Raw genomic sequence first — 11682 nt, forward strand, 5'->3', positions numbered from 1 at the left:
ACTAGCTCTGTAGACCAGGCTGGTCTCGAACTCACAGAGATCCACCTGCCTCTGCCTCCCGAGTGCTGGGATTAAAGGCATGCGCCACCATCGCCCGGCTAAGTCTGCATTATTTTGAAGCAATTCTCAGACATATCATTTTTTTTTCTTCTTCTTTTGGATAAAGGTCTCACTATGTAGTCTAGGCTGGCTTCAAACTTATGATCCTCCTGCTGCATTCTTCCAGGTGCTGAGTGGTCCCAGAGTTTTTTAGTCTATTCCCTCAGACGTCTATAATGCCTTCATTGGCAATAAATTTATAACGTTGAGATTCAGCAGCAATAACATTTCTAAAACATAACAGTGCTAAACAGTATAAAACATTTGCAGTCAATTCTAGTTCTAAAGGAAGAAGGGGAAGGTGAGGAAATGGGGTCTAGGAATAGGAAAGGAGAGCTCATGGTGTTTACCACCATAATCAGTCCCGGTCCCCTAGATCAATATGACTCCTACTAATAAACATACAAAAGGGGACTGATTCCTACCATCTTGCTTCTCTCGATCATGGGTGAAGGCTGTGGTGTCCCGGACACTGGGGTGGAGATGGGCGTCTTGATCTCTTCTATCATGTTCATGATTTTCTCTGGTACTTTTGTGGCATCACAACAGGTTTCCTGCCACCGAGGCAGCTTGGAATTAAGTAATTCTGCAGACTATAAATCCAGAAGAAACAAATTAAAGACAAAGGTGCATTGTTTGAATTGCTGATAAAAGCTGTCTCAAACAGCATCTCTACTGATGTATTAAGACTTGTATCCAGAGTGGAGGCTTGGAGTCTAATTCAGCAGGCAGTTTAAGCAACTATGAACACCTACTGTGTCTTGACTGCTGAGGAGGCAGGCTCAGGACCTAATGGGAACTTACCTGCTTTCTCAGCATGAATCCAGAACTTCCAGTTAACACAGGACCATAAATGATTAAGAATCCTGTTGGGGCTGGGAGTAGCTCAGAGGCAGAATACATGCTTAGTATGCATGAGATGTGTGTGTGTGTGTGTGTGTGTGTGTGTGTGTGTGTGTGTGTGTGTGCTTATGTACGTCTCAAAACCAAAACAATAAAACCATTCAAAAGCTAAAGGCAGGAGCTGAGCAACCAATATGAGAATCTTTCATTTTCCAGATAGCCTTGGAAAGGACAATCACCGTCTCCCCACCAATCCTTCTAAAATCAACACCTCTATTGTGATAAGAGGCGTAGGAGTGAAAGTGTCAGGCAAATGAATCAGACTCTGTTCCAGGAAGTCCACCTGTGGGGAAGAGTCTGTAGGTTCAGTGGTGGGGATAGGAGGGAGCAGGCAGGGATGTGTATGTGCCTAGGGATGCTCTTGTCACTCTCTAACAGGCTCTGCACAGTAGCTGGGTGGCAGCACAAAGAGAGATAAATAAATGGGCAGAGCTAAGACACTGCAGCTCTGGAGGCTGAAGCTGAGGAGCCATTCCTGCTCCCATAAACCAGGCTCTGCTCCTGCAACAGGACTCTCAGAGGTTCTCAAAACCTTTCTGTGAACTCCCTCTCCAGGGCAGCATTCTGGTTGGAGAAAGAAGTAGAGTTCCATCCCTGAAGCTATTTGCATGGCAACAACATTGTTCTCCTTTTAAACTCACACCAACCACGTCTGACCCTGACAGGCTGGGGAGTGGCATGATGAAAAACACTTGCTAGCACTGGCGAAGGGAAGGACTAGGGCTGTCTGCAACAAGGGGGATCACAAAGCAGTTTTCAAATAGCTGAAGGAGCTTCTGGTACAAGAAGAAGCAGGATTGGTCTATGCTGTTCTACAAAATACTACTGGGATCCAAGGTTAAGACTAAGAAAGACCTTGTCAGTAACTAGAGCTTTCTGAAAACATCCCAGGTTACCAGACATAGTGGGGCATTGCCATAGGAGGGAAACTAAAGTTGCTTCTATCCCTCTGCAGCTGGGACCCTGTCATTCTGCCACAGCAGGAATCCTTCATCATGAAAGTATGCATGCTTCTAAACCTACTTGGCATTGCTCTCACTCATGTAAATGCACCATGAGCATCTACAGATGCATCGACACTAGGGCAGACACAAAAATGAGCACCGGAGACAGCACTTTTTTATTATAGCCATTTTAGATCTCAAGTATTTGGACTAGGAAGTTGCATATCCTTCAAGTTACAAAACTTTTACAGAATGTGACACATGCACACTCAGGGCATGAGGTAGGAGGGTCATCTGTCTATGTGTTACTTTCATTGGTTAATAAAGAAACTGCCTTGGCCTTTTGATAGGGCAGAAAATTAGGTAGGCAGACTAGACAGAACAGGATGCTGGGAAGAAGAGCAGAGTCAGACAGACGCCATGGCTCTCCTCTCCCAGACAGATGCTGGTTAGACTCATGGCGGTAAGCCACAGTCAAGTGGCGATACACATTAATGGAGATGGGTTAAACAAATATGTAAGAGTTAGCCAATAAGAGGCTAGAAATAATGGGCCAGGCAGTGTTTAAATGAATACAGTTTCGGGGTTAAGCTAGCCGGGCAGCGGGAAGTGGCCCGTGTTCCTTTTACTACAGCAGAACTTCTCATATTCTGGAACTCTTTCTTAAATCACTTGCTTATGAACAACAGTGAATGTTTGACTTCAATCATGCTAGCTAGGGATGCTTACATAGGCCCAAGAGAATTAAAGGAAAAAAAAACTACGATCATCTAGAACCACCCAGAGATTGGACCCAGTCAAGACAGTGACATTCGAGATGCATAGCCTACCAAAAGTTGACTTTTTAAAAAAATGTGTCTTTTTATTGTTTTGTTTTGGAGTCATAGCCCAGGCTGGCCTCAACTCACTCACTCTGTAGCTGAGGATGACCTTGATCCTTCTAGCTACACTTCCTGGGGATTACAGGTGTCTACCACTATACCCAGCTTACATAGTGTGCTAGGAATCAAACCCAGTGCATGCTAGGCAAGCACTCTACCAACCGAGTTATAACTGGGGCCCCCAAATGTGTCATTTTTTTCTACAAGGAATTTTAAATATGGATAAATTATGAAATTAATGATAAGTATTTATTTGATTACTCATTCCACCTGTATTTCTGTGAAGGTCCATTGCTCTCTACTGTGCTTATCTGTAAGGAGAGGAATCTCGAGGGCTTTTGAGTATAAAATAAAGTTACTGCCACACTTAGTGCAGTCTGTTGCACACTCACCTGCCGGTGATAGTAGTGTATGTGATTGGCAAAGCTACAGTGCTTGTCCACCAGAAAGCAGAAGCGCCTTTTTTCCTCAAGCAGGGCTTCTTTGCAGCCATCTGCAATGAACTTCTGAATTTCACTCTGGCGAGAAGTAACAGTCTCCACATACTATGAAAGTAAACAATAGAAGCATGACAGAAGGCATCAGATTGCTGCACAGCATGACACTTATCATTTGCCATCTTTATACCCAGTTTACTTTGATTATGGAGTAAACACTAAATGCAGATAAACACTGGACAAAATACTTGTAACCTGGCCTGAGCAGATACTCATCGTTACTAAGATACTGACTCATGTGTAGAGAAAGGTTAATGAAGGTTTTACATTCCCCACTGATCAGCTGGCATCATATAACTACTCTAGGAATGACTCTCTTCTACTGAAAGATAATTTGGAACTAGAAAGTTTCAGTTTGATCACAGTTCCAGGTTCCAACCATAGGATTTAACCTAAGCCTCATTTTCCCATGGTAAAACGAGGACAGTCAGGTCAAGCATGGTGGTACACACCTTTAATACTGGTACTTGAGAGGCAGAAACAAGCAGATTTCTGTGAGTTCTAGGCCAGCCAGGCTACACAGTGAGACCCTATCTCAAACAAACAGGAGGGATAGTCATGTTAATCACAAAGGTCCTAAGGGGAAATGCCAATAAATTCTATGTGCTATTATGTTTATTCTGGAAAACCCTGCAATATTAAGTCAGATTACATAAACTTTGTTTTTCTTTTCTTCAACACAGGGTCTCATCATGTAGCACAGACTAGACGAGAACTTAAGTCCCCTCCAACTCAGCCTTTAGAGGGCTGGGATTACTGGCATGTGCCACCATGCTCAGTGTGGAATGCTTATATTTCACCTTAGCAGTAGCACAGAGGGAATGATATGGTATGGTTGATTGAAGTAAGCCTCCCCTTAAACTGTACAAACAATGACTGACAAAGGAAAATATCGCTGAAAAGCTCACCTCAGTTTCTTTGTTTTCATATTTCTGTGCATTTCGTCCTCCTTGACTTTTTCTTCTGATCTTCTTCAACTCCGCCTGAGATTTCTCCAAAGAATCTAATTTATTCTTGTGTTCTGCTTGATATCTTTTCAGAGTAGCCTGTAAGTCAAATGCTGTTTTACTGTGGCACCATGCAAGCTGCCGTGAGTCACTTCTGCTCACACTTCACCGTGCGTAGCTAACTGGCTTTGACATCATTGCACCCATATGGCTTCCTTCTGGCTGGGGCTTAAGAATGCCAGTCCACACCATCCTCACATCTACTCCCAAGGATCTGCACTCCACTTGCGTTCTTAGGTGTTGTTAGTTCTAATGTTTCTGTTTATAAGCAGCTCTCTCTAAAGATAAAAATGTCTTGTCTTCTTAATTCCTTCTTTTTTCAAAGGTTTTTAGACATTGGGTAGTCAGTGCTTTGATGAATACACAAACAATACTAAAGATCTGGGGATTTAACTCAGTGGCAGAGTGCTTACTTAGTGTATGTTAAGCCCTGGGTTCCATCTCCAATATACATGCACACATGTTCGTTCTCTCTCTCTCTCTCTCTCTCTCTCTCTCTCTCTCTCTCTCTCTCTCACACACACACACACACACAGCTGTTATATGATTTACAATTCAAGACCTACATGTGCAACTGCTCAAGAATGTTTGGGGTGCTGTATAAGCACAGTGTTTAAGAGACTAGGTTACAGTTATAGCTTCTTTCCTTATTACCTGTGTGAGCTCAATACTTACATTTCTATAAAACCCATGCTTCTCATCAAATCTGTAAGATGATCATAACAATATCTAGATAAGGGTTTTGTTAGGAATACAAATTAGAAAATGAGCTGGGCATGCTGGTCCATGCCTATAACCTCTGTACTTGAGAGGTGGATAACGAGTTTAAGGTCATCATCAGCTACCAATATGACTATTCTGGGCTCCACAAGTCCCTGTGAAGGGCAGTGAGGGGGAGGAGAAAGGTGGCTGGAGAGTTGATTCAGTGCTTAAGAACATATTCTGCTCTTGCAGAGGACCAGAATTTGGTTCCCAGCATCCATGTCGGTTGGCCTACAACTTTAACTCCAACTGCAACCTGTGTGTATGTGCACTTACACTGTACTAACATATGCACACAGTTTGGAGTTGGAGTTAAAGTTGTACTTACACACACACACACACACACACACACACACATGTCTTTTTTTTTTTAATAGAATGTAAAAGTCACAACTTGAAGTCCACCTTAGCAAGTATATGTAACCCCATGGCCTGTGCGTACATAGCTACAAATCTTGTAATGATTTCTGGAGAGGACGATTTGGAAGGGTAACATGGGGAGACCATACTAAAACATAAAGGGGCTGGGGGTTGGATGACAAAAGAAAGTAAGTCAGAAAGAGAAGACGTCATACACCTTAGTCCTGGGAGTCAAAGGGCTGGTGGAGGGAGGCCTACAAACTGCCTGGATGGATGGCTGTGTGACAGGCAAGAAGTCACAAAGCACAGGTGTTCTCCCAAGCACAGTGATATCCAGGTGCTGCTTAGTGAAGGCACCAGCATGGTCTCTAAAAACTCCTTGTCCCTCACAGGAGTGAGTTCCTTCTTTAGTTTTTCCTGTGTTTTTGTTGTTGCTGATTCTGTGGTTTACTTATTTATTTTATATTTTGCCTGTATGCATATCTGTGCACCATGTGTGTAAGACCAGAAGAGAGCATCAAATCCCCTAGAAGTGGAGCTGCAGATGGTTGTGAGCTGTCCTGTGGGTGCTGGGAATTGAACCTGGATCCTTTGGAAGAGTGGTCAGAGCTTTTTACTGCTGAGCTATCACTCTAGCCTGTTTCTGTGTTTTTGTTGTTGTTGTTTTAAGCTAGGGTCTCACAGTGCAGCTCAGGCTAACTTCAATATCATTATCCTTATGTGCTGGGAATATGGGCGTGTGCCGCCACACCCAGCACCTCTCTATTTTTGTAACACACATACCAAGCAATGGCAAAAGTGAGCCCACTTAGCCCAAAGAGAATTCTAGTTTTAGATATTCAGTTGGTGTCAGCAGCAAACAAAACAGTGTGTGTGTGTGTGTGTGTGTGTGTGTGTGTGTGTGTGTGTGTGTGTGTGTGAAAGCTCTCCTAGGCTGAGTGCTCAGTCGGCCAGGGTGGATGAAAACTGCACTCACATTCATATACTTTACGTCAAGCTCTGTCTTCTTCTCCAGCTCATGGATAATCTCCTTATGGAATTTTTTGAACTGTTGACAAAAATGAAAATTAAAAAATTCACATCATATTTGAATTTTAAGCAAAATTTTTAAAAATACATTTTAAAATATAACAACTGTCCACATACATTTTCATCAAGAGTCTCATTGAGTTTCTTGTGGGTGCTGGAAATCTCTATGAGGACATGGCCTGTGAACAAAACCAGACACATAAGGGGAATCCATGGCATGGTTTTGCAAATAAATAAATAGAAACAAAATAGTGGAAGCAAACAATACAAGGTTGCCCTTAGAGGATCCAAACAGTAAACTCCAAGACAAGTATAGGGTGTGATGTCTCCCCAAGGCCGGTTCAGAGGAACCCTGTGAACTAACTTCCTACCTGGGTTAAGAGCACCTACTCTGTCCTTGGTTTCACACTGCTCTATTTTACTCACTCCCTCAGCCAAATCCTATGAAGATTTAACTTTTTAAAACAGATTTTTGATTTTGTTTATATTATTATGTAAATGTTTGCCACGTGTATATGCCCATGGATGCCAGGCGAGGGTGTCAGATCTGGAGGAGTTACAAGGTGGTCATGAGACCTGATAGCTGGGGCTAAGATTCCAACTCATGTTCTCTAAAAGGGCAGCGCTGGTATTCACTCTTACCCATGGAGCTGTCTCTCCAGCCCTGTGATTTAACTTCGAATTCTCTTACAAAAGATTAACTCAGTCAAAACAATAACTAATTATAGTAACGGAGGGTTTATTTCTATCTAATCCTCAGAGTAATCTGATTATCTGCTCATCACGGAGAAAAAGCATCTTCTTTTTCTCATTTTAGTTCCCATATTTGTTCTGGAAAATATCAGCATGAGGGGAAACTGTAGCAGCCACAATGTTCCACTTTGGATCTGCTGGGAGGACAGAGTCTCTGCAACAGTGAAATGTTCCAGGGCAAAGGAGTGGTCAAGAACCTCTCTGCCAACCTACCTGCCTCAGAAACCACACCGGTCTGATAAATACAAGCAGGAAAACAGAGGGACTCATTTGGAATGACTGCCACTGCTTTATGAAACTACTACAGAATGTCCTGGTGGATTGCTCTACAGGCCAGTAGCAAGATCCAAAGGAATTTTTACAGCAAGCTGAACAGCTTTGGATGGGAAAGGATGACACAGTAGGGCCTGATAGAATAAGGGAAGAGACCTCATGGCCTCAGCTGTCACTACTGTACAAGTGACTCAACTCCACTTTCAGGAGCATTTGCAGACAGCTGCTTCTCAGATCTGCCAGGCCAGCCCAGCCCCTCCCTCATCTTCCATCTCAGAAATCCAGTGTCCTCCCAGACTTGGGTGTTCCATGTATAAGAGTGAGCTCACTGTGCCTCCTAATCCACATGTCCCCAGCCAGCCCGCCATTGTGGAAGACCTCTCACCCATGTGTCATGCCCATGATGAAGAAGCACTACTGTGCATTGGTGCCATCCACTGGGCCACCCTGAGGGAAGAACATGAATGAACCTTACTCACACTACTTTTTTAGGCCGCAACTATGCTTGTCCTACCCTGAGGAGAATGAAGTCACAGACATATTTCCCAAGTGCACTCATCAGAAGTGGGAGGACTCTCCTTGGTCCCCACACAGATCCAGATGGCTCTGTGTCTCAGGAGAGTCTCCCTCCTTCACTCCATCCCTGACTCGTTTGTGCTCTTATTTCTCTGGAGTATGTTCTCTTCTGGGTCAACTTTACATGGTGCTTGGGAATCTTTCTAAAAGCAAAGAAGGCAGCTTCCCTGCTCTCCCCATGGTGTTCCAGATAAACAGATTCACAAGCTACACCCCAAAGGCCTCTATGAACAAGTGCAGTGTAAACCTTGCGTGGGATGGGCACAGAGAACCACCTATAGAAATATAACCTGGAGAGGTCACAAGCCATCAGAATCCGGGAGACACACTATTCCCTAAGCTCTGTGAACCTAAAGTTCCAGCCAGACAATGTGCTGGATAAAGGAGACTTGTGGCAGAATCATGCTCAGTATTCAGGTTTTTTTTTTTTTTAACCTACCATGTTCATTAGCTTCCCACCCTGAGGGTGCCATCTAAAATTCCCAAAAGTTAATACGAAGAAACAAAGAAGAGAAGCCTGCAAGCTGGCCAAGAATATAACCAACCACATTACTATGTCATTTCAGATACTGAAACATTCAGTTACTTTTATTTTGAACCATAAACAATTCCTTGTTGGAGAGAAAAAAAAATACAAATAAGATCCAGTTCAATTATTTGAAAACTAAGCACTTAGTTCTTGGCAAACTGGATCTTAAGGGGAAAAAAAAAATCTAAAAATATTTTGGCTGAAACCATCAGAAGAATTCTGTTGGAAAGCAAAGAGGTCACATTTCTTTCTTACATGACCCTTCTTGAACTGTGTTTCTGCAGTCCCACTCAAATGTGGACCTCAGAGCAACATGTTGTGTGTTAAGCACAGCTCTGAACTCAGTGCTCTGCCTTGCTAACCCAGCCCAACACACATGGGTTCCCTATGCCCAAACTCCTGTTTGGTTTCTGCCACTGCAGACAAATTCAATGAAATGGGGCCATTCACGGTGGTAGGACGGGAACTCCTGGCCTTGTTATTCTTATCCCTCATGGTTTGTGGCATTCCAAAGTTGGTCTTCCAGTGGTAACCCTGGAGTCCTTGGTTTTAAGAATTGACTGAAACACACCTTCGCTATGATTGTGCAAGCTGCCAAAGCATACCTTGAAACAGAACACGAAACTACCTTTAGGTTCAATCCATAGATGCTTACTCTCCAATTGAGCAAGTATTACTTCAGGTTTGAAAATGTTCTGTTTCTGTGGTGCTTCGCTCTTCATCCTCTAACCTACTTTTTCATGAATTATATTTGAGAAGGGAAAAGACTCAGAGAACATTGAGGGAGGAGCTGAGAAAGCACAACCCAGATTCAAACAGAGCAGAACAGAGCACATGCCCTGACAGGAAGCTGTGGCTGCATGCTGCACCAATCCGTTCCTTCTTTTCAGGTTCAGAGCCAATATTTCAGGAAGAAATTTGTATCATTACAGCCATGTGACTCAGTCTGAATAAATTAGATTCTTAACGGTGCAATAATAAGGAATTTATTATTAAAATTAAACATTTTTGCAGCACTGGAGATGGAACTGGGGTACTCACCCATGCTGGGCAAGTGCTGTACCACTGAGCCACAGTGCTGGCTCAAAGGAATTTAGGTAAAATATGTACACATTTCAAATTCACAAACTCAACTTAGATAATGCTCATAGCAATAATGGCAAATAGCAGCATTGTCCTAGGTTTTAGGAACTATGAAGAAATGTACCCAATATTTTGAACAAAGTTATGTAAGGATATTCATGTGGCCAGTAGGCAATGTGGCCTTGAAATGTTAAATAACAAAACTTAAAGAATGTTATTGGTATGAGATACTTTTTGTTTGAAATACTTTTATTGACATTTTTTCTGGGTAGTACTGCAGATGGAACCCACAGCCTGGCTTGTTGAGCAAGTACTCAGCTCCCATTGGGAAGTTAGTTATTTCTTTGACACAGGGTCTTGTTATATTTTATATTTATATAGCCCAGAATGTCCTCAAATTTGCAATCTTTCTACCTCTACCTTCCAAGTGTTGGGATTACAGACACGCACTACCACACCCAGCTGGTCTATTAATATGTTTCAGTGAGATAAGTCTTTACCAATTCACAGTAAGAATGTGGAGGAGCCAGATGGAGCCTGCCAAGGACAGAGGCAAAGAACACATGCTGAATTCAGGCAGACATTAAAAAAAAGAAAGAAAGAAAGAAAGAAAAGAAAAGAAAAGAAAAGAAAACCAAGCCCAACTCTCTCCATTTATATCTGGTCACAGATAATTACAACACATTTGTTATTTCTAGAGAGTACAGAGTAATGGCTGAGTCACACGCCACTTCCTACGTGTTACTACAAGTGGAATCAGACGATAAAACAGTCATGTGGAAGCCAACCTACTACTGGCCTAAAGTCATACTGTGCAGACTGAATTGAAAATGACCAAAAATGTCACTGGGAAATGGATAGTTTTTCTGACATTTTTACAGATGGCAAATGGAATGTGGAGAAACGCAACGAGAGCTAGAAAGAGGGCTTAGAAGGTACAGGTGTTTGCTGCCACGCCTGGCAACAACTTCAAGCCCTGGGACCCAGTTGGTAGAGGGAAAAAAAGAACTCATGTAGGTTCTCTTCTGACCTCCACACACAAAATAAATAAAACACAATAAAAATTTTAACAGTACAATGAAGGTAAAAGCAAAGCACACAGATGTTATGCTAAGGAGACAGGTATGTGAGCTGGGAATCCAAATCACCCATACTTAACCACAAATACATGAGCAAATTGGAGATGCTCTACTGCCTCTAAGAAGGGCTCTCAGGCCCTGGAGGCAGGCAAGTGGCTCCCCTTTGATCAGTACTGTGCTGTACAACTAGCAACAGGAAACTGCCTGCTGGCTCAAGCCTTTAATCCCAGCACCTTTAATCCCAGCAGAGGCAGGCTTATCTCTGAGTTCAAGGTCACCCTGGTCTACAAAGTGAGTTCCACGACAGTCAGGGCTACACAGAGAGACCCTGTCCTGGAAAAAAACAACAAAAAAACCCAAACCAAACCAAAACAACAAAACCCAGCCAACTAACCATACGAACAACAACAACAAAACCCCACAAATAACAACATGTGTGTGAAACAGAGCTTAAATGGGTTTCATTCTTGGCTTAACTAACTGAAGTGCCACAGTTCTAATTAATGTCTTGTAGTCATCATATAATTATTCTTTCAGTGTTCCCCTCAAATAAACAAATAAATGACGAGGTGTATGTCACAAGAGTCATCTTGGTCAAACGTGGGATATCCTAATCTGAGCATCAAAACAGTGAAGGATGTTAAGGATGGTAATAAACTATAAATCCCCCCCCCCCCGAAAAAATCCAGGAATCTGTGAGTCCACGCCAACAGATGATACAGGGGACAACAATGCTCCTGTCAAAAGTAAAATATCAAGCACCAATCCGTGAGGAGAGGCTACTGGACTTGGGAAATCACCATTTTGCCACCATCATAGTAAAGACTGGCTAGAGCAAAAACCATTAACACATGCAAAACTTAGGATGAAGAAGAAGATACACATTAGAGTATTACTCAGCGGTAAA

At 42.7% G+C, this 11682-nt stretch overlaps 1 protein-coding gene across 1 annotated transcript in view; it reads right to left on the bottom strand.

The window, feature by feature from the left end:
• The window catches only part of Baiap2l1 (BAI1 associated protein 2 like 1), a 99515-nt gene that overhangs the window by 14721 nt on the left and 73112 nt on the right, over window positions 1–11682 (bottom strand). The window contains exons 4-8 of the mRNA XM_005368046.2: window positions 6600–6661; window positions 6430–6501; window positions 4233–4370; window positions 3220–3372; window positions 525–692 (exon numbers count right to left, since the gene is read on the bottom strand). Coding sequence (XP_005368103.1) covers window positions 525–692; window positions 3220–3372; window positions 4233–4370; window positions 6430–6501; window positions 6600–6661 — 593 coding nt within the window. The remainder of the gene's footprint in view (window positions 1–524; window positions 693–3219; window positions 3373–4232; window positions 4371–6429; window positions 6502–6599; window positions 6662–11682) is intronic.

Source organism: Microtus ochrogaster, unplaced genomic scaffold (assembly GCF_000317375.1).
Source record: "Microtus ochrogaster isolate Prairie Vole_2 unplaced genomic scaffold, MicOch1.0 UNK27, whole genome shotgun sequence".
Lineage (NCBI taxonomy): Eukaryota > Metazoa > Chordata > Mammalia > Rodentia > Cricetidae > Microtus > Microtus ochrogaster.